The sequence below is a fragment of the Branchiostoma lanceolatum genome, chromosome 18, assembly GCF_035083965.1.
Source record: "Branchiostoma lanceolatum isolate klBraLanc5 chromosome 18, klBraLanc5.hap2, whole genome shotgun sequence".
Classification (NCBI taxonomy): Eukaryota; Metazoa; Chordata; class Leptocardii; order Amphioxiformes; family Branchiostomatidae; genus Branchiostoma; species Branchiostoma lanceolatum.
Window position 1 is genome coordinate 15,911,143 of NC_089739.1, and position 27,752 is coordinate 15,938,894.

General features: G+C 42.5%; 1 protein-coding gene across 7 annotated transcripts; it reads right to left on the bottom strand.

The window, feature by feature from the left end:
• Window positions 1-1,565: 1,565 nt before the first annotated feature.
• On the bottom strand, window positions 1,566-27,700 carry LOC136423818 (kelch-like protein 12). Of its 7 annotated transcripts, none has more exons than XM_066412143.1 (11): window positions 27,591-27,700; window positions 24,289-24,418; window positions 23,154-23,331; window positions 21,220-21,336; window positions 18,984-19,145; window positions 15,111-15,281; window positions 10,448-10,580; window positions 9,086-9,693; window positions 7,235-7,258; window positions 4,511-4,651; window positions 1,566-2,932 (listed from the first exon to the last, which is right to left on the bottom strand). In XM_066412143.1, the coding sequence occupies exons 1-11, from the start codon at window positions 27,608-27,610 to the stop codon at window positions 2,793-2,795; spliced, it is 1,824 nt and encodes a 607-aa protein (XP_066268240.1). In that variant the 5' UTR covers window positions 27,611-27,700; the 3' UTR covers window positions 1,566-2,792. The 7 variants fall into 7 exon arrangements, with proteins under 7 accessions (XP_066268240.1, XP_066268239.1, XP_066268238.1 ...); XM_066412142.1 differs by lacking the exon at window positions 7,235-7,258 and adding an exon at window positions 7,827-7,850; XM_066412141.1 differs by lacking the exon at window positions 7,235-7,258 and adding an exon at window positions 8,231-8,254.
• Window positions 27,701-27,752: the final 52 nt, after the last annotated feature.

Below are 27,752 nucleotides of genomic sequence, written 5' to 3' on the forward strand. Positions count from 1 at the left end.
TTATGCTAATGAGGACCTAATTTGCATAATTTATGAATAAAGTTAAAGTGACCCAGGCGTCTTGAAAAGACGCGTAGGGGTGGCACCCATCTCCATATCTATAGCCCTTGGGCCACTCACATTTGTGCAAGTCACTACAGCAGGGGGCTAGTCCGCTGGTAGTGATGTGTGTTTAACTTCCATACTCTTTCCCAAATGCTGAGTGCTGAGCAGAGAAAGCAGTATGTACCATTTTTAAAGTCTTTGGTATGACCCGGCCGGGGTTCGAACTCACGACCTACTGTGTGCAAGGCGAGCACTCTACCAACTAGGCCATTGCACCGGTTGCCTAATCTTAACCCTAACCCCAAATCTTGCCCTGCCCCCATCGACTGACCAGCCCTAAATCCACACAGGTGCAGTACCTGACCTCTCACGTATTTGGCAGCTCAAGGATTTGGCGTCACATCGGGCCCGGTAGGCCTAAGATGCTCAGCTGAAATGCCCTGCACATCATTAGCCTTCCCACTGGACAGACTATTAATGGCCTTGCATACCTCCCCTACTCGTTATAATGGTCATCGTTTATTCAACACAGAACTGTTTAAATGTTCTATCTTTTAATCCGAAGTATAAGTCTGATTGATAATTTCTATGTGAAACTCTCGCTGTCAAGTAACCCATCTATTACGCTGATTCTAACTTTCTAAAAAGTATTTCAAAATCTATTACGCCATTTTTATTGTTACAGTGACAGTCGTATTTTGTACTGTCACAAATCAACTCAGCCTTCGGGCTGCGACAGTGATGATGTGAAGTGGTATCTCTGATAAACCATTGCTATGGATCTATAAATTTCCTATTAAACAACAATATGAGTTGCATATGTAGGGCTGAGGTGTGACAGGATATTAGATGTAATAAAAACTGATACCTGCCTGCCTGCTCAGCTGGAGTTTTACGAACAAATGGACTTAACTAATACAAGATATATGATATAATCTCCATCCTTATCTCAAATGTTCTCCAGTCGAACATGGCCTCAGCAACCACTCAAACGACTGAGGAAAAATGGTTGCTGTGGACAGGTGGTTGCTGAGGACAGGTGGTTGCTGTGGACAGGTGGTTGTTGAGGACAGGTGGTTGCTGGTGACAGGTGGTGTGGTGGACATGTGGTTGCTGAGGACAGGTGGTTGTTGTGGACAGGTGGTTGCTGAGGACAGGTGGTTGCTGAGGACAGGTGGTTGCTGGGGACAGGTGGTTGTTGTGGACAGGTGGTTATTGTGGACAGGTGGTTATTGTGGACAGGTGGTTGCTGAGGACAGGTGGTTGCTGGGGACAGGTGGTTGTTGTGGACAGGTGGTTATTGTGGACAGGTGGTTATTGTGGACAGGTGGTTGCTGAGGACAGGTGGTTGCTGAGGACAGGTGGTTGCTGGGGACAGGTGGTTGTTGTGGACATGTGGTTGTTGTGGACAGGTGGTTGCTGAAAATGGACGGGACTGTTTTAATGTGGTTGCCTGGGCCAAGTGGTTGCCTATGTTAGGTGGTTCAAGGGATGGAAGTTTTAAAAAGATCTTGCACATGAACAATTTAGAAAATAGTTTATTACAATTCACTCAAATCTTACAGTAAGATAATATTAGGTAAAATACAGACCACAATGCTATGACATAATCAATAAAAGGCATTCCTTTATCAATTTGATGAAACAGACCTACAGTCCCAATAATGACTTTACTAGCAGTTGTTTCAGGATCAAGGATCAATGCACTGTAAAGTGTTAAGTCCTGTATATCACCCATGACGTTTACTACTGTACAGGCATGAAGCATATAACACCCACATGTATATCACAGCAGAAGAGGCCATTATTGTGAGTTAGATATATGTATTCATATGTGTGTGATGTAAGACCTGCTTGGTTCCAATAACCATGTTTATGAGGTGGTTATAGGGACAGAGCCGGTCTTTTGTCACCATACTGAGGGAAAGGCGGGACATGAAAATGAGTAGCCCATCAAATATTCTTCCCGTAGAACTTTCTTCTTATCAAAAGCTGACTCAAAATCTTTTTAAAAAGGCAAATAAGGCAGACACACATGCACCCATAATATGAGTAACCGTCTGGTTATTAGAATAACGTTAATCAAACAGTTGTGCCAACATACATGCAGCTATTGTTGGCTGGCCAATTGTATAATCAGGAGTGCCAATGCATTTAAAGATTTGTACAAATTTTATGAAAAGGAAAATACAATTATACAAAACAGTATGAATCTTATGAAAAACAGAAGCTTTCTATGGAAACCAGAATGCTTATGCATCCTATCACGGCCTCATAATTAATAATGTAACTGAATGGAGTCTCTGGATTAGAATATCAAATGGAGAACTAGACTGTACATAGGATACGAGTAGGTAGGGATGTACATGTCAAGATAATGCACAAGTAGACATGCAGGGAGGTATGTTACATCAGGTGACTGACAAGTTTGCTTTTCAACAGTACAAAATTGAAGATCTTTTGTCCAACTTGGTTTCAGACAAGCATCAAAAGCAATATTTCATAATGCAAGATACATAAGAACTTTCCTGTCTGAGAACTCAGCTCAAGGGGTCGCAGCATTTGTCTTTCTCCCAGCAACACTTTCAAGAACTATGATTGGCTGATAAATAACATATATGAATTTACAGAACAGAAGCCTGGAAACGGGCATAAAATGGGGGGTGAAAACTTCCTGTATGCCCAACCAGATCCCAATAGATAACCTGTTTTTTTTTCCATTTATTTCACATGGCTGCTAGAGACCATCACATGACGGCAGCTGCCATCATACAGCGTGGTAGCTTCATGGAAGGGATGCTGCTCCAGCAATCCGTCTGGGGATGGTACATTTCTGCACAGCTCAGGGTTATCCTGGCACCTCCATCCTTCCTGGTTAAAGACTTGCCTGCAAAGTAACACACATCATGTCACATGAATGCATGCCTGATCCTCCTGATGCAATGACAGATACTGTACCGGAGAGGGAGGGTTGTTGTGGGAACCCATGTTAGAGGCAGTGATGCATACAGTCCCTAAATTAGCAAGTTTATCCTAGTCTTCAGAAGGGTCACAATCTATCTCTGACTTTGTGTGTGTCATGAAGAAGCACCTTCTCAGGTTAATCCAGGATACCCCCTTTGCGCCATGGAACGAACCTGAGGTGGTCCTTTTGATGTGCATAACATAAATTACAATTTGTGCAGTAAATATATGTATATTCACATCAATGCATTGCACAAGAAAGCCAATACACCTGAATGGTCAATCACTGGCTTACAATTTTTTCTTAACACAACCAGGATCTCTCCCCATCTCATCTGCAGTCCCCCCCAGACAGAATAGCAGCGGCAGAACGCTTCAGCCCCAACAGCGTTTGGACAGTAGACTCCACATTCGGCCTGAATTCGTACAGCACAGTAGTGCCCAACCAAAGGAGGTTTTATATAGACTATATGAAACCACCTTGTACTGACTATGGCCTGAGGCAAACATGATACTACTACCATGTATTTTCTGATGACAATAAATGTAAAGTTTTGTATGTAAATGTCACATAGTCCATCGCTGAACATTATTTTCGTACATGAAAAAAAGGTATGACACGAAGTTAAAACGTGCTGCAAGGTAAAGGAAGTTCCTTTGTAATGTATTGCCGCTATCAACAATCAACCAGTAATCGACGGACAATGCGTGTGAAATATTCCTTCTTGACCCTCGTGCCAGTAGATCGGTGTTAATTGGCTACTTTGCATTTGAAAGGACCGGCTCTGTGGGTGTTGACTTCGCCAGAAATCTAGTACCTGTCGTTAAGAGTTAGCCCCCCCCCCCACATTTTCTGATTCTTTCTGTAGAACCAGTCTGTATCACTCTGAGGAATGTATACACAGCCGAAGGTCTAGTACAGTTAATGTAAAAAAAACTGGAAAAACCTTTAAGCTTGTATGTGTTTTAGAAAGCCAATACAAGCAAATGCCTACTTTACATCTCTCCCCCATGCAAAGATGGACCATTCCAAGATCACGTTTGTGCAAAAAGGACCATTCCGACCCATGCCAAAACTGACAATCCTGACCAATGTGCAAAATTCAATGTGAAATTTTTCAAAACTCATTTTGCAAACATGAACTAGGCAAATAAGATTAAAATGAAACACACTAACGTCACATGACCAGTTTACGTCCAGTCTGGGTCATGCCCACATGTCGCAGTGTATTATGCCAAACCCTGTTCTCATGAGCAATAAAGAACGTCATAAGTATAAATACATGCTTACAGTCACCATGCATTTTCTTTTTAGAAGAACTGAATCAGATATTTCTGCCCATGGGTTTAACATCTGGCTCTGTCCGCGCGGTTTCAAGATAAATACGTTTTGAATAAATTGGACGATAATTGCTCATGTTACGTTACATGCAAGACAGCAGCCCTTTTTGGTACAGAAAGATCAAAAGCCTGTCATGATACATGAAGGTCATGTCTGTACCTCCAACTACATACAGATTCCCATTCCACGTTAGCAGAGGGCAGTATGTCCTGGACCTGTGCAGACTAGCTATATAGGTCCAGCTGTTCGACTCTGGGCTGTACACCTCAGCTGTGTCCAGTCGTCTGATGTGCTGGTAACCTCCTACAGCATACAGCTTCCCACCTGCACAAACATAACAACATGTACCACACAGTAACCTCCTACAGCATACAGCTAATCCCACCTGCACAAACATAACAACATGTACCACACAGTAACCTCCTACAGCATAGAGCTTCCCACCTGCACAAACATAACAACATGTACCACACAGTAACCTCCTACAGCATAGAGCTTCCCACCTGCACAAACATAACAACATGTACCACACAGTAACCTCCTACAGCATACAGCTAATCCCACCTGCACAAACATAACAACATGTACCACACAGTAACCTCCTACAGCATAGAGCTAATCCCACCTGCACAAACATAACAACATGTACCACACAGTAACCTCCTACAGCATAGAGCTTCCCACCTGCACAAACATAACAACATGTACCACACAGTAACCTCCTACAGCATACAGCTAATCCCACCTGCACAAACATAACAACATGTACCACACAGTAACCTCCTACAGCATAGAGCTTCCCACCTGCACAAACATAACAACATGTACCACACAGTAACCTCCTACAGCATAGAGCTTCCCACCTGCACAAACATAACAACATGTGCCACACAGTAACCTCCTACAGCATACAGCTGCACCTGCACAAACATAACAACATGTACCACACAGTAACCTCCTACAGCATAGAGCTTCCCACCTGTACAAACATAACAACATGTACCACACAGTAACCTCCTACAGCATAGAGCTTCCCACCTGTACAAACATAACAACATGTACCACACAGTAACCTCCTACAGCATAGAGCTTCCCACCTGCACAAACAAAACAACATGTACCACTCAGTAACCTCCTACAGCATACAGCTGCACCTGCACAAACATAACAACATGTACCACACAGTAACCTCCTACAGCATAGAGCTTCCCACCTGTACAAACATAACAACATGTACCACACAGTAACCTCCTACAGCATAGAGCTTCCCACCTGTACAAACATAACAACATGTACCACACAGTAACCTCCTACAGCATAGAGCTTCCCACCTGCACAAACAAAACAACATGTACCACACAGTAACCTCCTACAGCATACAGCTGCACCTGCACAAACAAAACAACATGTACCACACATTAACCTCCTACAGCATACAGCTGCACCTGCACAAACAAAACAACATGTACCACACAGTAACCTCCTACAGCTTACAGCTTCCCACCTGCACAAACAAAACAACATGTACCACACAATAACCTCCTACAGCACACAGCTGCACCTGCACAAACAAAACAACATGTACCACACATTAACCTCCTACAGCATACAGCTGCACCTGCACAAACAAAACAACATGTACCACACAGTAACCTCCTACAGCATACAGCTTCCCACCTGCACAACAAAACAACATGTACCACACATTAACCTCCTACAGCATACAGCTGCACCTGCACAAACAAAACAACATGTACCACACAGTAACCTCCTACAGCATACAGCTTCCCACCTGCACAAACATAACAACATGTACCACACAATAACCTCCTACAGCACACAGCTGCACCTGCACAAACATGACAACATGTACCACACATTAACCTCCTACAGCATACAGCTTCCCACCTGCACAAACAATACAACATGTACCACACAATAACCTCCTACAGCACACAGCTGCACCTGCACAAACAAAACAACATGTACCACACAGTAACCTCCTACAGCATACAGCTGCACCTGCACAAACAAAACAACATGTACCACACAGTTACCTCCTACAGCATACAGCTGCACCTGCACAAACATAACTGTGTTACAACATGTACCACACAGTAACCTCCTACAGCATACAGCTGCACCTGCACAAACAAAACAACATGCACCACACAGTAACCTCCTACAGCATACAGCTGCACCTGCACAAACATAACTGTGTTACAACATGTACCACACAGTAACCTCCTACAGCATACAGCTTCCCACCTGCACAAACAAAACAACATGTACCACACAGTAACCTCCTACAGTACACAGCTGTATCTGCACAAACATAACTGTGTTACAACATGTACCACACAGTAACCTCCTACAGCATACAGCTTCCCACCTGCACAAACAAAACAACATGTACCACACAGTAACCTCCTACAGCATACAGCTGCACCTGCACAAACATAACAACATGTACCACACAGTAACCTCCTACAGCATACAGCTGCACCTGCACAAACATAACAACATGTACCACACATTAACCTCCTACAGCATACAGCTGCACCTGCACAAACATAACAACATGTACCACACATTAACCTCCTACAGCATACAGCTGCACCTGCACAAACATAACAACATGTACCACACATTAACCTCCTACAGCATACAGCTGCACCTGCACAAACAAAACAACATGTACCACACAGTAACCTCCTACAGCATACAGCTGCACCTGCACAAACATAACAACATGTACCACACAGTAACCTCCTACAGCATACAGCTGCACCTGCACAAACATAACAACATGTACCACACAGTAACCTCCTACAGCATACAGCTGCACCTGCACAAACATAACAACATGTACCACACATTAACCTCCTACAGCATAGAGCTTCCCACCTGCACAAACAAAACAACATGTACCACACAGTAACCTCCTACAGTACACAGCTGTATCTGCACAAACATAACTGTGTTACAACATGTACCACACAGTAACCTCCTACAGCATACAGCTTCCCACCTGCACAAACAAAACAACATGTACCACACAGTAACCTCCTACAGCATACAGCTGCACCTGCACAAACATAACAACATGTACCACACAGTAACCTCCTACAGCATACAGCTGCACCTGCACAAACATAACAACATGTACCACACATTAACCTCCTACAGCATACAGCTGCACCTGCACAAACATAACAACATGTACCACACAGTAACCTCCTACAGCATACAGCTGCACCTGCACAAACAAAACAACATGTACCACACAATAACCTCCTACAGTACACAGCTGTATCTGCACAAACATAACTGTGTTACAACATGTACCACACAGTAACCTCCTACAGCATACAGCTTCCCACCTGCACAAACAAAACAACATGTACCACACAATAACCTCCTACAGTACACAGCTGCACCTGCACAAACAAAACAACATGTACCACACAGTAACCTCCTACAGCATAGAGCTTCCCACCTGCACAAACAAAACAACATGTACCACACAATAACCTCCTACAGTACACAGCTGTATCTGCACAAACATAACAACATGTACCACACATTAACCTCCTACAGCATACAGCTGCACCTGCACAAACAAAACAACATGTACCACACAATAACCTCCTACAGTACACAGCTGTATCTGCACAAACATAACAACATGTACCACACAGTAACCTCCTACAGTACACAGCTGCACCTGCACAAACATATTAACAACATGTACCACACATTAACCTCCTACAGCATACAGCTGCACCTGCACAAACAAAACAACATGTACCACACAGTAACCTCCTACAGCTTACAGCTGCACCTGCACAAACATGACAACATGTACCACACAGTAACCTCCTACAGCATAGAGCTTCCCACCTGCACAAACAAAACAACATGTACCACACAGTAACCTCCTACAGTACACAGCTGTATCTGCACAAACATAACTGTGTTACAACATGTACCACACAGTAACCTCCTACAGCATACAGCTTCCCACCTGCACAAACAAAACAACATGTACCACACAATAACCTCCTACAGTACACAGCTGTATCTGCACAAACATAACTGTGTTACAACATGTACCACACAGTAACCTCCTACAGCATACAGTTTCCCACCTGCACAAACAAAACAACATGTACCACACAATAACCTCCTACAGTACACAGCTGCACCTGCACAAACAAAACAACATGTACCACACAGTAACCTCCTACAGTACACAGCTGTATCTGCACAAACATAACTGTGTTACAACATGTACCACACAGTAACCTCCTACAGTACACAGCTGTATCTGCACAAACATAACTAGAGTTCCATGAACTCATTGGATGATTCCTTTGCCAAAATGTAAACCTTCTGTTCATGTTGTTCAATGCTGCTGGTGGTGAGAGGTCTTTCAAACAACACATCACTCAGTAAAACTCCAAATGAAACTCCTGTTTCCACCATGTTATAAACAGATTCTGATCCTTATCCCTTAAATTTGTATTTCGACCACTGTGGGGTCCCTGGGGATAGGGCCTGGCAGCAGAGGAATACTTGCCCCTGAGTGTGTCAACTGACTGCTGCCACATTTTAGAGAGTCCTAGAGCATACAGTTGCACCTGCACATTAACAACATGTAATAACAACATGTATCACACAGTAACAGACAAAAACTATTCACATTTTCACGGATAAGAAGCAACGACCCACCTAGTTCAGCAAAGCCCATTCCGGCTCTTCTGTCTAACATGCCTGTCCCTTCAGTCCACTTCTTCTCAACGAGGTCGTAACAGTGCACAGATGAGAAGACCTCAATCCGACCTAACACACCACAGCAACTCCCAGTGTGCATGCCCCCTGCTACATACAACTTGCCCTTCAACATTGCACCTCCATGGTAGATCTTTGGCTCTAAAAAGTCAGGAAGTCTTTGGCACGAATCTTGATTTAAATCCAATGCTAAGAACGTATGAGAAGATATGAGGTAAACAATGTTGTCTGGCTGAGAATGGATGACTGTGGCTCCCTGGAATTCTTGAGGAAGACATGGCAGCTGAAAGTCAGTGTTCATGCTGATCCACTTATCTTGCAAGGCGCTGTATTTCCACATGTGGTAGGTAATCTTACTGTAGTGTGTAGCCTGGCTGGGATGCTCTGTTTTCAGGATGTTCAGGACATACAGGTTGTTGTCAACAACGAAAGCATGCTGCGCGATGATGTGATGGGGACATGACATGGATGGAGGGAGGTCTCTAATGTCCGACCACTCTTGTGTCTTCAGATTGAATCTCTCACACTTTGGTATGGGGTTTCTGCCCCTGAAATATATCAACAAGTGATAATCACTATGACTCCATGAAATATTTAGAGCTTTTGTGAACATCTTTATCTTGTTTCATGAATCGTGCAAATTAAGTCCTAATTTACATTACTTCCATCTAACGGGTGTACATCTGCATGGCCAACATAATTGAAATCTGTTGTTCCTTTGTTCAGTTATCCTCTTTGAAAGATTTTAACACAAATGCCCCTACAGTTCTACAACTGATAGAAGGCTCAAACCCATAACACTTCTCCAAAGCTATTTGTCACCAAAACATAAGTGCTCTTGAAAAAATCTGCCGTTTTGGCCTCTATGAAAAGAACTAGTACTGTTTTCTAAAGAATCTGGCATTAGCATTGAAATTGTACCTACGGAATATTATGACAGCAGTTAGACACATGGCCTGTTAATAGAACTGTGACTACTTGGTAAGTAGCCATTTTATACTGATTTGCACTCTCAGCCCAAAACATCACCAACAGATATTGGATAGATGATTAAAATGTCCACATCTACGCTGAGAAAGGTGGGAGACAACACTGGCCGCCAGAGTCTTGAAGGAGAACAACAGCAGATTATCGAGTGATGGAGGTAAGCAAGCACTCATTCATAATAACTTAACATGAGGCTACATGTCAATAGATTAAGTGAGAATATAGTACTTGATAGTTAACATTATAGTTATGTTGATTTAAAAAGATTGCATTCTACAATCATGGTTAATATGGCTGGAATATGAGGCAACTTACATTGTTCTGGATTGAGAGTGACCTCCCAAGACATACAAGTATTTGGTGGGAACTCGAGCCTGTGCATGTATTGCAGGTTGGGCGCTTCCAGGCATTTTGCCCTCTTGTACTCTTCTGAGGTAGTTAACACATTCTACATGCAGGGAAAGAGCAGGGAGAATAGTGAGTTAGACAAAATTTTTGGTTAACCCTCACTCCAACACAAGGGAGAACATTCCTGAAGGAGTACAGAATGATTTCCGACATCCCTCTTTGATGTGCAGATAGTTTAAGGTGTATAATAAATGTACATGAAACCGTATGTAGCCAACATGGGAATATATCATTCAACAACTAAAAGAAAGGAAAATTCTAGTGCCAGACAAATCAATGCACAATGTCATTATGATTGCATTCTCTGAAAACGTGGTGTGGAGACTTCACTAATTCTACCAAGATCCACGTACATGTAATGTAATGTAATAATGTATATGGCTTAAATTGATGTTGCAAGAATTTGAGGTTACATGACGATTGCATGCACTTGGAGTCAATACGCTTTTCCCTGGGCAAGCAACCTTGACTACATTTTTGTACCTACACAAGATGGAACAAACAAACATAGTATCACATGTACATGAACACGTTTAGGAAAAAAAAGTATTTTGGACATCTAGGTTAACTTTGACCTGTGATATGACCTTGACATGCAGCTAATATTGTGAAAAGTACTATTATGACATGATAATATTATATGTCAGATATCATATCATAAAATGGTCTATTATGAACATACCTAATACAGTAATACTATACATTGTACTGGACCAAAAGTGGGAAAGCAGTAGTGAAATTTGGCACTAGAAAGGCAACATTTTCGAGAAAATACAGGATATTCCCCTCCAATTACCTACACCTCAAATATGACATCCTTAGCATTTACTGTAAGGGAATTATGAAGTTTCGGCATGAATTATGGAAAGGAGGTCGTCATTAGCATAAGTTATGTCCAGGTGTATTAAATGTTTCTAAAGGTACCTACATGTGAAGTATGACATCCGTAGCATGTACCGTAAGGGAAATGCATGTTTCTGCATAAATTATGCAAATACGGTCCTCATTAGCATAATTTATGTTCGGGTGTATTCACTTTTCATAATTGAGTCTACACGGTAAAAGGTAACATCCATAGCATTTAACATCCATTACCATAATACCGCCACTAATCATAATACCGCCAAATCTAAAAAGCGAGGAATTCTAAGGGCTCTACTCGTGCAGCAACAGTGATTTCCGAGGTATGCACACTTCAGACATCAAGGTGTTTAATACACTCTAAGAAAGGCCTCACTAACGAGACATTCGAAGACAACGAGGTCAAATGTTTTTGATCCCTTATCATGACAGGCGAGCGCGTCGTGGGAATAACATATCATCATGCCATCGCACGTTGTTCGCTGGATTTGCGTATGATAATCGCACGTTCTTCAAGCTCAAGACGATCATTTAAACAACAGCAAAATAAAGTTTCTTTTACTGGCCTTCAACTCGTGTCGAAGTGTGATCTATCGTCAAGAACGGTTGTTTAATCGCCGTAACTGCGGTTGACCTGGCGCAAAATAGAACGTCGCCATTTTCATTGTTTTCGCCTGAGACTGGCTCCCCCCCCCCGTATTGCGTAACAGGAAAATTCCCGCGAAAATCTCCGTGAAACCAATAGTTTGAAGGGGCGGGTGTAATTTCTACAAAGCACTGAGAAATGTTTTGCATCTACATGCATCACACTATATGCATAATATCTATAGATGAATTTTCACAAAGAAACAACAGTTTATGGTAGGATTATGAACCTTCTATTGTTTGGTCCCAAATCGCGGTTCAAACAATTTGCACCCCTCCGCTGCAACTGGGGACCCCACGTCGATACCATTTGTATTTGCATGGGAGACGAAAATTAGTATCAAAGATTTACTCAGGAACCAATAAATCTTTTGTGATAAATAGCCCAAAAAATGTCTTTATTTGCATGGCACACTTGGGATTCTTCCATAACTGGATCGAACATTGCGGCCGCCGGTCCTCATGAGAGAACTGTTCCTGATTCATGCCCAGCGGCATAGTAGAACTGCCGTGTCAACTTTAACCCTCAAGATATCAATTACGAGAGGTGGTGGGCACGCCGGACTAGTTGGGATCTTGACGATCTTAATTTTTGGATAAGACCAACAATTAATACGACCATTGCACTAAAAACGAAGCCGCCATTATGTGAACTGAACCATAAGTAGAACGCCAGACGTAAGTTTTACGTGATAGCAGTTGTGACTGGCTACAGTAAATCAAAATTCGCAACAGTTAAAATCCGTTTTCGATTGATTTTTTTTTATCCCCAGACATCGTTTTATATTTAGGGTACACACTACCCCGAAAGAAAGGAACAACAGCTGATGTATAATGGTGAAAAATGGGGAGATAATTGCCGAGTTTCTTCCTGGCGGTATTATGGAATGCCCGTTCTCAGTGCATTTCCGCAACATCTTACGATTGCCATATTTCGTCTTTAGGAGATCAAGAGAGACAAAAAAACATACACAGCATAAGTGGCAAAGGTAAGCTATAACATCGACATGTAACCAGGAAAAAATAATGAGTTGCTCCCTTGCTAAATTAGTATCACTTTAGAAATTGCAGTAAACGTGGCGGTATTATGGTAATGGTGTTACCGTAAGGGAAATACACGTTTCTGCATGAATGACGCAAATACAGTCCTCATTAGCATAATTGATGTCCAGGTGCAAATGCAGTCCTCATTAGTATAATTAATGTCCAGGTGTATTCACCTTTCCTAAAGGTACATACATCTCAAATATGACATCTATAGCTTTTACGATAAGGGAAATAAAAGATGAGGACACATTTGCATAATTTATGTCCAGATGAATTCACCTTAGTTTCCTAAAGGAATCTAAATCTCAAATATGACATCCACAGCATGTACTGTAAGGTAAATACAAGTTTCTGCATAAATTGAGGTCCTCATTAGCATAATTCATGTCCAGGTGTATTCACCTTTCCTAAAGGTCTTGGACCAGATTTTTTTACGATTTCGTATGTTGGCAGACACCCTCAGGTTGATGGGCTACAATTCCGCCAAGAAAAGTAGGACGGAAAATGTAATCACATGGGCAAAAAGCGGTTTTCTGCTGCTTTCCTATGTATTTAGTGGTATTGTCCATTGTCCCTTTATTTTGGGTAGAAACCATGGTAAAATGTAGATTTTGGACCCGAAAATTATCATTTTTTTTACACTTTTTTGATCGAACCTGCTCGGAAGAAAAGAGTTTTCCTGGGGTCATGGCATATATGCTGAGAAAGCTTAGTAAATGGTCACAGTCTCTGAAAAAAGGAAAAATATTAAGAAGTCATGTGATAACTTTTTCGCAATCTCCGATGACGCAAATTCGGTGAAAATGCATTAAAAACAATGCTATTTGGGTCATCAGGTGCAAAATACGCATCACCGTTCGCGCAGACTAATACAAACAAGCCTTCGATGGCAAACCAACTTCACCAGGCCCAAAAATACTACAACTCACAGGCTTTTCAGGAGATAAAAAAAATATGCACAGCTAAAACGATCACCAAGCAACAGGGGCCAAAAATCAGAGTGACGACCACGCACTTCCGGCAGATTACCGGGTCATGACCCTTACCCTGGTCAGATTTGAACTCCAACCCGGAACCTATTTAGGTGCCTACATCTCAAATATGACATCCGTAGCTTTTACGGTAAGGGAAATACAAGTTTCTATGCAAATGAGGTCCTAATTAACAAATCTTTGTCCAGGTGTATTACCTTTCCTAAAGGAACCTACATCTCAAATACGACATCCGCAGCATGTACCGTAAGGGAAATACAAGTTTCATAAATTAAGCAAATGAGGTCCCCATTAGCATAATCTATGTCCTACATCTCAAATATGACAACCATAGCTTTTACAGTAAAGAAGAAGTCTCTGCATAAATTATGCACATTTGGTTCTCATTAGCATAATTTATGGCCAGGTGTATTCACCTAACCTAAAGGTACCTACATCTCAAATATGATATCTGCACCATGTACCATAAGGTACATATAACTTTCTGCAATACCATTAGTAGAGCTACCACCCCACTTCTACGTTTTTGACAGAAAAGAAGAAAAGAAGAAAGACAGGCAAGCAAAAACAGTATATTCCCTCTCTGCAGGAGGGGAATATAATAAAACATGGATTTTCAGGGTTAAAAGCAGGAACTTTCATGACACTATAAAATTTGGAACTTAAGAACTTACCCATTACCTGAAATGATAATAGTGGTACTATGATATACCGATCATGGGCATAGAAAGTCACACACCAATTTCTAGGACACGTGCAGGGATTATAATCCATCCAGACAGGTATTTCCGGGCCCTTAGATGTCATGCACATGCAAGTACAGCATTTCCAAGAACATCTAGGTTGCACACAATCATTTACATGGCATACATGGCCTGGAAATTAGCATAAATCTGGGCACATGTGCAAGAATTTCTGACAAAGAAAATATCTTCATGCAGTATACCAACTTACAGGGCCGTCATAAATGCTGAAATCTTTTTAAATCATTACTTCTATAATTGCAGGAAACTGTTAGCACTAACCAAGAGACTGCTGAAGGCTGCTGTTGTCCACTGCATTTTGGAGTGCTTCCTTTGACACTTGGTTTAGTCTGACACACTGGAGCACTGGTCTCAGCTCCTTAACTCTGCAGTCTGGGGAGTGGTCTAACCACTTCAACACACTCAACAGGACCATGTCCTCACCATTTAACCCTGCAAACACATAACACACTTATCAGCACCATGTCCTCACCACCTAACCCTGAAAACACACAACACAGACAACAGGACCATGTCCTCACCACCTAACCCTGCAAACACATAACACACTCAACAGGACCATGTCCTCACCACCTAACCCTGCAAACACACAACACACACAACAGGACCATGTCCTCACCATTTAACCCTGCAAACACATAACACACTCAACAGGACCATGTCCTCACCATTTAACCCTGCAAATACATAACATACTCAACAGGACCATGTCCTCACCACCTAACCCTGCAAACACATAACACACTCAACAGGACCATGTCCTCACCACCTAATGCTGCAAACATATAACACACTCAACAGGACCATGTCCTCACCACCTAACCCTGCAAATACATATACAGATCAGGACCATGTCCTCACCACCTAACCCTGCAAACCAGGGCTCTAGCCAGCCTGAAATTTTATCCCGTAAGCCCTAAAATTTTGTACAAACCTAACATATCGAGCGCCGAAGGCGCGAGGCGTCGCAATTCTAGGGGGGTCCGGGGGTATTCCCCCCCGGGAAATTTTTAAATCTAGACCCTCTGAAACGCTATCTCCAGCATTTTGAGGGGCAAGTTTGGGTGAAAAAATTAATTGGGCCTTCGTTGTATACAATCGGCAAATAAATGAAATTTAGCACCACAAAACTTTCTTATTTATTTGACAAATATACACGTGAATTCAAGTCGGCAGAAATAAAACATTTTCAACACCGGTCGACGCGTCGTACCGGTCCCGTTTGCGCCCTTTACTAAATATAGTAGGAAATGAGACACCCTGACTTTGGACAGAACGCCCTAAAGACGTTCAATATTTTCCTTCCGTGTTTTCCATGGTCGATTTCTCCGGTAACTTCCACTTGATTTGATCAAAATTCGTCGATTCAAGCCCCATCTTCGCACCAAATATCAATTTCTGATAAAACCTCGCGGATTCGCGCATCTCGTGAACCGCGAGACTTGTATGTCATTGGTCGATTTTCTGTGACGCGGCGTGAACGAACGCTGTTATTGGTAGATGATATCTGATTCTGAGGTCTAAAACTATCAACACCAGTTTTCGCGGGAAGAGTGCGTGTAACTCGGCGTAAAACTTTAACAATGTTTACCAAAAAAATACTGAAAGCCTGGTAGCTACCGGAGTATTTTTTGTGTGGCTATAACTAGCGGTGAACCGGGGAAAACAGCCGAAAAAACGTCAGCCCGACGCGACCGGCCAGAATTGTAGTGGTGCACTAGTAGTGGGGAGGGGGGGGGTGGCACACGATGCTGATTTTCTCTCGGCCCACGAACCACTGGCAACCTCCGCGCCTCCGTCTGTCACCTACCTATAAAGCCACCTTGGGGTTGTCACCTGCCGCCGGCGGAAGATAGAAATGGCCTGAATCGACCTCGCTTCAAACTTCCGCTTCTTTTCTGGAGATCTTTGCAAAAGTTCAAGCCCTGTCAATATCTTTTCTCCCGATTTTTTTTCCGTCAAGGCTTACGGATTGGTCTTGAATTTTTTCCGTAACACGAAGCAAAGTTCCGTAAATTTACGGCAAAACTGGCGCTGGCTAGAGCCCTGCTGCAAACACACAACACACTCAACAGGACCATGTCCTCACCACCTAACCCTGCAAACACATAACACACTTATCAGGACCATGTCCTCACCACCTAACCCTGCAAGCATATAACACACTCAACATGACCATGTCCTCACCACCTAACCCTGCAAACACATAACACACTTATCAGGACCATGTCCTCACCACCTAACCCTGCAAGCATATAACACACTCAACATGACCATGTCCTCATCACCTAACCCTGCAAATACGTAACACACACAACATGACCATGTCCCCACCACCTAACCCTGCAAACATACATGTGTATAACACACTCAACAGGACCATGTCCTCACCACCTAACCCTGCAAACATATAACACACTCAACAGGACCATGTCCTCACCACCTAATGCTGCAAACACATAACACACTCAACAGGACCATGTCCTCATCACTTAACAGGAGCCAAAAATATAATTTTTGTCTAAAAATGCCAGAAAAAAACTCAATAAAAATGTTTTAAGGCCTGTTCCAAAAACATGAAAAAACAAAAACATCTGGGGTACATGTATTTGTCTTCTTTACTTTCATGCCAAATTTCAGGACGTTTGACCCAAAAATGATGGAGTTGAATCAATTTAACTGAATGAGGAGAGAAGTGGGGAGTGAAATATAAATACAAGCAAAATGTAGCACAAATTAAAGTTCTCTTTTATTACCGAAAATCTCAATGTACATGAACAGTATACAGCATCATGATAATGGATTTAAGGAGGTAGAAATGGCACTTTTACAGAGTCTTTTCCAGTTTTGAGAAAAGTTTGACGGCAAGTGATTATACCAAGATTCAGTAAATATTAAACATATAAGCGTTACACATAACATAGCTACAAAATGACAATTTAGTGCTATTTTGTTATGAACTCAAATTTGGTTTGGACCATTTTACAATGTAGGGCATTAGGGTCAGAATTATGAGAGTTGTCTTAAAGTTTACCCTTGCTTTGAGGAAATGTAAATTGCCATTTACCAATAGAAAATCTTTAAACTTAAAGATGATTGGCCAAACTTGTCCAGGCCCAATTGCAATGCTGCACATGTACCTGAACGTGTAAGGTACACAGACTGTAAATCAAAATCTATGCACTTCCATTTAATTTGAATGGAAAGAACAGGAAAGTCAAAATACATTCTACGCTGTATAATCAAGGGTAGTTATTGGTAAGTACATTACATACATTTTGCACATTCTAGCTATTCATCTGTCAACGATGTTAGATGCCCTAATGCAGGGTGTGGCCTAAAGCAGGGTTTATTTGCAGGGTGAGGTGGTGAGGAGATCGTCCTGATAAGTGTGTGTGTTTTTGTTGTAGAGTTGAGTGGTGAGGACATGGTCCTGTTGAGTGTGTTGTGTGTTTGCAGGGTTAGGTGGTGAGGACACGGTCCTGTTGAGTGTGTTGTGTGTTTGCAGGGTTAGGTGGTGAGGACATGGTCCTGATCTGTGTGTTATGTATTTGCAGGGTTAGGTGGTGAGGACATGGTCCTGTTGAGTCACAGTGTTATGTGTTTGCAGGGTTAGGTGGTGAGGACACGGTCCTGTTGAGTGTGTTGTGTGTTTGCAGGGTTAGGTGGTGATGACATGGTCCTGTTGAGTGTGTTATGTGTTTGCAGGGTTAGGTGATGAGGACATGGTCCTGTTGAGTGTGTTGTGTGTTTGCAGGGTTAGGTGGTGAGGACATGGTCCTGATAAGTGTGTTGTGTGTTTGCAGGGTCAGGTGGTGAGGACATGGTCCTTTTGTGTGTGTTATGTGTTTGCAGGGTTAGGTGGTGAGGACATGGTTCTGATAAGTGTGTTGTGTGTTTGCAGGGTTAGGTGATGAGGATATGGTCATGTTGAGTGTGTTGTGTGTTTGCATTTTATGAATTAGTTATATGTAAATCAAGAGGTGTTCAGGGATATATTGTCATATCATGAATATTTACATGTTCATTGCCATATATAGCCCTATATGTGAGACAGCAGCTACACCGACCAAAGAGGCCCTGCCTGGTGAACATTCACTTCCACAATAACACAAACTGAGCTGAAACACTGACCTAACTCCAAATCCTCAAAGCTGAGTATCTGAGTCAGGTGTGCTGTGGACAGCTGTAAGAACTCCTCTCCACCTGCTACAGCTGCAAACCTGGACTTGATGACTTGCAGGGCTGTATTCACCAGACTGCTGCACATATACCTCTCACCTAAACACTTCATCCCTGCAAGAACAAGTTCAATAGAAACCACACATTAGTGTACGGTGTTGGGAAAATGACAGCACTATTAAAGACTCAACCAGTTTTGACTCAGTGAATAGTCTTTTTCAAGAATGACCATGTTAAAATGTGTCGTACATGGGCACGTTCCTAATGAACCAATAAGAATGTTTTTATATCCATTCATGTTGAGCACAATTAACCTACATCAGGTAAAAAAGTGCCAACAAAATGTACACAGTCGCACAATCCCTTTTCATTGCAAATGCAAACTGTATAGTATTAGGTACTACATGTATATGTACTTGTGTCTATCTATCTAATATCTATCTATCTATCGGCCATCGGCCAGGACTAAACAAATACATATTTCACTCCACACTGCCTTATCCAGCATCATTTTTCTTAAGTGTTCATGTTCAGTGTCTCTAACTAAACTGTCGGTAAACAAAGAGTCAGTGCAAGTCCACTGCTGCAGGAAATGCACGCCTGCTGCGATGAGGTCCCTTGGACTCGCACTGAACCTCGCAGACTTTACACCAGTGGAGGAAACCCCACACGTTGACAAGAAAGTAGAGCGGTTCTACTCCATCGTGCGACCACTTCTTGACAAGACAGTGCCCCTGAAGAAGGGAAATGTCACGTCCCGGGACCCACGCATAAAACGTCTGATCGCAGAGAGACAGAAAACTTTCATATCAGGTGACTGTTACTGTTACTTACCGAAAGCTGAGAAACATTATTTAGGTACAACGCTGTCTGAAGAGTGCCAAAAGGTTGTACTATCAGAAAGAAGTGGAACATCTCAAGAACACTGATTCCAGCAAATGGTTTGACATGGTGAAGTCCCATCAGCGCCGAGAGGGAGAACCCCGCAAAGCTCAGCTTCCGAGGAGAAAGACAATTCTGTGAGTCTCTGAGCGAGCACTTCTCCTCTGTCTGGTCCAACGTTCACCGTGTCATTCCCGATGTGACAGACGTAGTCGACCAGCTCTCCGACGGGTCACTACCTGAGCTGAGCATTGGCCAAGTGAAGTTTCAGCTGAAACGGGTCAACCCACGCAAGGCGACCGGGGGTGATCAAATACCGCCCTGGCTTCTGTCAACCTTCCATGAGGAGCTGGCTCCCATCCTGTGCGACATTTACAACAGCTGTCTTCGAGAAGGCACATTTCCTAGCAAATGGAAAGAAGAACTGGTATTTCCTGTGCCCAAAACGTCAAAACTGAAAGGTCCTGAAGAGTTCCGTCGGATCTCCCTGACTAGTTGCCTCGGCAAAGTGTTAGAAGTCTTTGTCCGTGAGCTACTACTGCAAGACACTAATGACCAAATTCTTAACTCACAACATGGTTTCAGACGGGGTAGATCTACCGTCTCAGCCCTCGTTCAGACAACACAAGCATGGCATGACGCTCTGAATGGTAATCCCAATACGGACGTCCATGTGGCCTTTATAGACTTTTCACGTGCCTTTGATACCATCAACCATGGGCATGATAATAAGCTGCCGTAAAGTCCCAGTAAATCCCCCACCACTTACGCTAAACGGACAACCAGTGGAAAGAGTGACGAAGTTCAAGCTTCTGGGTGTTACCGTTACCAGCGATCTCACATGGGACAAGCACGTTAAAGGCATAATATATAAGGTACAACCACATATGCACTACTTACGCCTTGCTAAGAGGGCCGGACTACCCTCTGATGATGTAGGTGGCACTTTTGCGGCGAGAACACAATCCCAAACGTGGCTGAGCTCGTGTCCCCCTTCGTCCCGGTTCATAACTGGTGTTGACTTCCTGATCCATACCGCCTCCTTAATCCAACGGATATGTCTGGGATTGTGTTCTCGCCGCAAAAGTGCCACCTACATCGGCTACTTATAGCGGCGAGAAGCAGTACTCCAGTCAGAAGCTCTGAAGAAGGTGTCTGATAGATACCAAAAACATCAGCAGGTGAGATTACTTGGTTGTGTTAAAAGAAACTCCAAATATCCTTTATGTTCTAACAACCTGATGAAACTATTTTTGGAAGATATGGATTTAGTGTGTACCAGAAATCACAACACATTATTATTTACCTAAGCAGTTGGAAATGTTGATGACTCTCAGCAGAAGTTCTATGCAGCACTTTTTTACTTCTATTAACTGTAGCATGTCTGCTGCAGCCAACAGATCCTGCACATTGTCTGGAGTCACTGCAAATACAAATGTACAGATAAAGACACCATTACAAAAGGGTTGTTAATCAAGTCAAGGGTGAAGTGATATGGATATGTACTATTTGTAGTTTTAGCATTTTATAAAATCGAGAATTGTCTAGATCTGATTAAGTCCAACTTTACCCTTGTCTTCCCAAAACCTACAATCACCCTAGGCCTGGCATACCAAATATCATAAGTACAATCCAAACAGAGTTCATTTTCATGTACAGACACAATCATACACAGACACACAGACCCACAAAAAATAATACCTCCATTTTTCAAGGATGTAAGGGACTGTACCATACTTAGCAGGGGGGAGGGCTGGTGCACTGAAGGGGAGGGCCATTGAAAATAATTTTGGCCTAGGGGAGGGCCATTGAAAAAAACAGGGCTTGGGGGGAGGGCCATTGAAAAAGTCCCTATAGCATAATGATTTCATGCAGCCCGGCGGGATAGCGATTTCTTTTGTGTAGAATCCGCCAGAGGGGCGTCCGGCCATCAAATTTTCACTTTTGATGGCCTGAACTCAGAGGCGGTCCATTTTTATTGATAAGACATTTGACTGGTAAACTGGCGTTATTTTCTGTGACTTGTCAAGGGCTTTCGACACCCTTGATCATGCCATTATGCTGCTCAAACTTAGAACCTATGTTAGAAAGTATGATCTAAATGAATTATCTTGTAAATGGTTTAGGTCTTACCTGACCAGAAGGTCTCAATGTATTTGCCTTAATTCTGTAGCGTACCTCAAGGGTCCATCCTTGGACCACTTCTTTCTATCTTATACATTAATGACCTTCCAAACTGTATACAGCTAAGTAAGGTAGCAATTAGGGGTGGGTACCGGTACACGGTATTTCTTCTAGCAGGCGGCCACATAACTGGTTATAATTGGTCTAAGGAAATTCAAAACAGCAGATTTAACGAGTCGTTTTCGAAGACGTTAGCTGTGAATCATATCTAGAAACAAAACAGACGGCGAGGAGAGTATAGTTATAATTTTGAGACAAAGTGCAAACCTAAGAAATTATATCGTTCCAGACATGACGTTTGGAGACTTTTACGTGTGTCTCGCTCTCCAAAATATGATGTACTGCGACACTACTATAATCAGGTACAGGTACAGGTCCGGACCTGGACCTGACCCTCTGGACCTGGACCTGGACCGGACCTGAATTTTATGTACCGGTACCCACCCCTAGTAGCAATGTATGCTGATGACACCATCTTATACTTTGCACACCGCAGCCTAGAGACTATAAAGCACACAACTCATCTTGATTCAACTCGGCTTGTGCAGTGGTTCACTGCAAACAAACTCTCCCTTAATCCCACAAAGTGCAAAGTGATGCTTGTTGGGACACACAGGGCCAAGACCGCTGCCAGTGGCTTGCACCTCACACTGTCAGTTCCCCTGTATACAAGAAGTTGATTTACCTAGTACAGTACATGTCACCTACCTGTCAGTTCCCCTGTATACATGAAGTTGATTTACCTAGTACAGTACATGTCACCTACCTGTCAGTTCCCCTGTATACATGAAGTTGATTTATCTAGTACAGTACATGTCACCTACCTGTCAGTTCCCCTGTATACATGAAGTTGATTTACCTAGTACAGTACATGTCACCTACCTGTCAGTTCCCCTGTATACATGAAGTTGATTTATCTAGTACAGTACATGTCACCTACCTGTCAGTTCCCCTGTATACATGAAGTTGATTTACCTAGTACAGTACATGTCACCTACCTGACAGTTCCCCTGTATATATGAAGTTGATTTACCTAGTACAGTACAAGTCACCTACCTGACAGTTCCCCTGTATACATGAAGTTGATCAACTGATCCACAGCAGAGGGCTCCAGCGCTCCAACCTCTACATGCAGCTGTGTGGTCTCCAACATTCCAGAGGAAAACATGGCCCTGAAGTACTCACTCTGCTCCGCTAACACACCTCTGTGTGCAGGTATGGACCTCCCACTCACCTACAGGCACATGAGGACAACAAGTTCTGCAGTAGTATTACAATTCTCCCTGACATTAAGGCCCCGTTCATGATCAAAAAAATAAAGCCGTTCGAACCGTTTTGGACATATTCCGAATTGAAATGGTTTACATTTTGCGTCTGCGATGCAATCTTGCACCCGCGCTGAAAACGGTTTACATCGAATTTGCATAATATGCAAAGTCTGTTGTGATCCCGCACCTCGAGTTGGCGGCCGTAACAAGATTTTACTATTACAAAACGCGGCCAAAATATCCTATTGACAGCTAATACTTTCACTTTTCCGCGCGCTAACCAAGAGTTGTACTTCCATCGGCACTGAACTGCTGTCCTCTTGAAGCCGCGTTCCTTTCATAGAACACCTCCTGGTTCCGATGAATGCCCTAAAGTTTCCTCTGGACCTCCTCATCCCTCCAACAGATATTTGTTAGAACCCGATAGCTAAAAACTTTTACTCTTTCCCACGTACCCGAATGTACGACATCATCAACATCAATGTCAACCGTTTCCGTAAAGCTTTTGCGTTCATGATGACAATTCCGCGAAATCGTTTTATTCTGAATCGTTGTAGACTACCTTGCGAGGAGGTTCAGAGTAAGATGGAACAAACCTGTTACAGAGCGTTCATTTTCACAAGTAAAACGGTTTACTTTGCTGAAACGGTTCGAGCCATTTTACTTTTTCAATCATGAACGGGGCCTAAGACAGTATTATTCCCCCAAACACAGAGACATGGTACATTTTTGTGCAATTTGCCCACCACAGATTCCTGCGAAAAGCACAATCATGACATTTTTATTTAGGATGAAGAGGTAAGACAGTTAAACCATTTTGTATGCCTTGTGAGAATGATATGCCAAGTTTGGTACATATTCCCCAATATTACCAGATATCATTTTAAAAACTCCTAAGTTGACTTGAGAAACAATAAACTCACTGTGAGGACCACATCGCAGAGCTGCCCCTCCAGTCGCTGATGGTTCAGCCCAATCAGCACTCTCCTGGCATGGTTCTTGGCAGACACGTGCAGGACATCCGCGTCAGGGGAACGCTTCATACTCAGCTGACTGGTTCAAACAATAGCAACAAGCAACAGGTTCAAATATCCTCACAAGTAAAGAAGTCAAGCAGAGAATGCATACTTCACTGCCTTTAGAGACATACACAGATGCTGCAAGCTGTCACATACACACACACACACACATACACACGTACGCAAACACAAACGTACACATCAACACACACACATGTACCTCCAAATACACACACACACACACATACACACACACACACACACACACACACACACAGGCAAACAGAGTTACAGTACAGGCGTCGGGATATGCATCACAGTCCCGCAAGATTCTACAGGACATACCGCAAGATGGCGCAGGACGTACTACTGCAGGATAGCACGGGATGTTCCGCAGGGTAGCGCAGGACGTACATGTATCACGGGATTAGATATGGATATCTCGAAAGGTCTTGCGGGACTGCCGCGGTATGAAGGGTGAATCTTGGAAGCTGTTCTGCGGTGTGAGACCTTGAATCTTATCGTGTCTTTAGAACTCCATCAATAAGGATGCCATTTAAAACCAGTGATGTAGCATGCAAAAATTGAGTTCTACAATTATCATATAACGTTAGCTCACGTAAAATCAGGATTTTTTCGATACGAGTTAATTGAAACCAATCTGGCAGAACAATAAACCATCCTTTTTTTCTGTCAATATCATGGATTACCTTGGGTCCCCCGAAAGTGCGAAATGGAACGAAATTGTTCCATTTTGTTCCATTTCGTTCCATTTCGCACTTTCGGGGGACTGATTACCTTTGCACTAATGCTATAAATGTTATATTTTGTCTCTAGTCGTGCTGATATCATTGTAATTTGAAACTACCATCCGCTGCCCGCAGAGTGACAGTGCTCTCGGACACCCTGGAGCTAACATTTTCTCAGGAGAGAATATCCATCATTAATATCTTGCCGCTAATTAGCTTTTGTATAGCAGCTATTGTTCCCACCTTGGCTTGAAGAGAGTTGTAAAGTCATATAAACGTGTCCAAGCAAAAAAAACACACGACAAAACAGCATTTAGACAAAAAAAGTGTTCTTCACAAACCTTTGTTGTCTGCTGAACAACAGAATTCTGGGTAATAAATATGGTGGCAGGAAAAGGCCGTAGTGCCATAGCTATTGGTTGCAGCAACAAAGTGGCGTTTTGATGATTGATCACACTTAGAGTCCAGTTGTAGGTTAGCAAAAGAGATTCTAATAAGTTTTCGTGTAAATAATTGTGTTTAGCAGGAAGCGGATGTGACACTTGTCTTATAAACCAGCGAACAACCATGTAGTGTGATTCTCCCACGAAGCCCTCAGACTGTGTCAATAAGGGACGGAGAGTTTTTGACGTCACCATCTTCTAATGCATGATTATCGAAGCTTTTCAGCGTTCTGAATACGATAGTCTGTCAGGTTTGCATTAATGGCGTTATAACTGATGTTGTATCTTGAGCACATATCCCTGAATACACTGTTTCTAAAAATCCCGAGTTTGATTACCCCGCGAGTTTATGTGAACTAAAGTAACAAGCATAATTTTTGTCAGTGTTTATGTCCATTATAAATAAGCATTGTGCAGTCGTCAAAAACACATTACTGGGGTGTCCCCTAAGGATATAGGAAAAATTATGGCAGTGTGCACTCACACCGCAACTCACACTCAGTGTGAGTTGCAGTGTGAGTGCACACTGCCATTTTCCTATATCCTTTGGGGACACCCCAGTAAATGTGTTTTTACATAAAAGCATGTAAGATATAGAAACTAGAGTTCCACGACCTCATACCTTCGCCAAATGATTTTAACAATTGTGACTGACATATTAGGAGTGTTTCGCATCAATTATAAGTCAGACCAGTTGATTGTCTTAAAATATGACATGTCCAAAGTATGAGCTTAACAAAGTATGAGCTTAAAAAGGTTATGCTAATATTGATCATCAATTATGCAAATAAGGCCCTTATTAGCATAATTTGATTCAACGATGTTCACATTCACATAACTTCCCGATGCCACAAAAAAAGTATTAAATGCATTAAATTTCCGTCATTTACCAGTATGGAATTATAGTAGTTTCTCATTTAAGTATGCAAATTAGGCCCACATTTGCATATTTTCTATGTTCAACATTCCTCTCTTCCTCAGTTACAATTTGAATAGTCATATCATGGCACAAAGCAGATTTTTTTAAAGTTGCCTCATTAATTATGCAAATTAGTATCTGATTTGCATAATTATTGTCCAATCATGCTAAGCATCACACAAGCTATCTACATACCAAAAATCATGACCATCCATCAAGGCCATCTTGAGTTATAGTATTGTCTCATTAATTATGCAAATAAGGTCATCATTTGCATAGTTCATATCAATTAATATTCCTCTCTTCCTCAGTTACATATGTCACATGTTTCAGAGTCCTATCATGGAATTTGGCGGATGTATAAACTTTCCTCATTAATTATGCAAATTAGATACTGATTTGCATAAAAAGTATCTAATCATGTACATCATCACTCAAGCTATCTACTTACCAAAAATCATTGCCATCCATCAAGCCCTTCTTCAGTTATTCCCTTTCGAAGTCAGATGCAAAAACCTGCTCCTGCAGTTCCAAAAAAGCCGCTAGGGGGCCCAAACCCATACCACTTACTCTCTGTCCAAAGAGCTATCTACCACTCAAGAATCAGTTCCATAGCATGTCCAGAACACAAGATATCAAAACAGGAAGTTCTGCTGCAGTACCGTAACAAGCCGCTAGGGGACCCAAAATCTAATCATTTTCAAGTCTCATCAAGACCTACCCACGTACCAAATATCAAAACAATCCATCCAAGCCTTCTCGAGTTATCCTGTACATTACATACATACACACATACATACATACATACAAACGCTACCCTATGCATAACCTTCTCGGCGAAGGTAACAAGGTAGCTACTTTGTTTCTTTATCTTACATGCTTTTATATAACGTAAAGTGTCTGCGTGACTTACGTCCACTTGTCATGTCGAGTACTTGTGGGGGGGGGGGGGGGGGGAAGGTGCTTCTACTAGCCGTGGCGACTACAGAAGGGCGTTTTTGCTTGTAACGTGAACTATTATAGCATAAATGACAAGCAAAAACGCCCCTCTGGCATATAAAAGCATGTAAGATATAGAAACAAGGGTCCAGTTACCAAGACTTCTTGGCAGCCATGATTCATCTATCCAGACGGTGACTGGGAGGCTATGGAGGTCCCAGATCGTGTCCTGACCTCTGACCGAAAATCTTAGGGCTGACCCCAAAGTTGCGTTGCGCAGTGCGTATATTCATGTACGCATGAGTTCCGCAGTAAAAT

What these genes read in the sequence shown, in the direction of transcription:
- LOC136423818 (XM_066412140.1), bottom strand. Translation starts at nt 27,610, where the DNA reads ATGGCTGCCAAGAAGTCTTG. An exon ending in CAACATTTCCAACTGCTTAG is followed by an intron (nt 19,146 to 21,219) that starts GTAAATAATAAT and finishes TTGTTCTTGCAG; the next exon opens with GGATGAAGTGTTTAGGTGAG. An exon ending in CACTCTCAATCCAGAACAAT is followed by an intron (nt 9,694 to 10,447) that starts GTAAGTTGCCTC and finishes GATATATTTCAG; the next exon opens with GGGCAGAAACCCCATACCAA.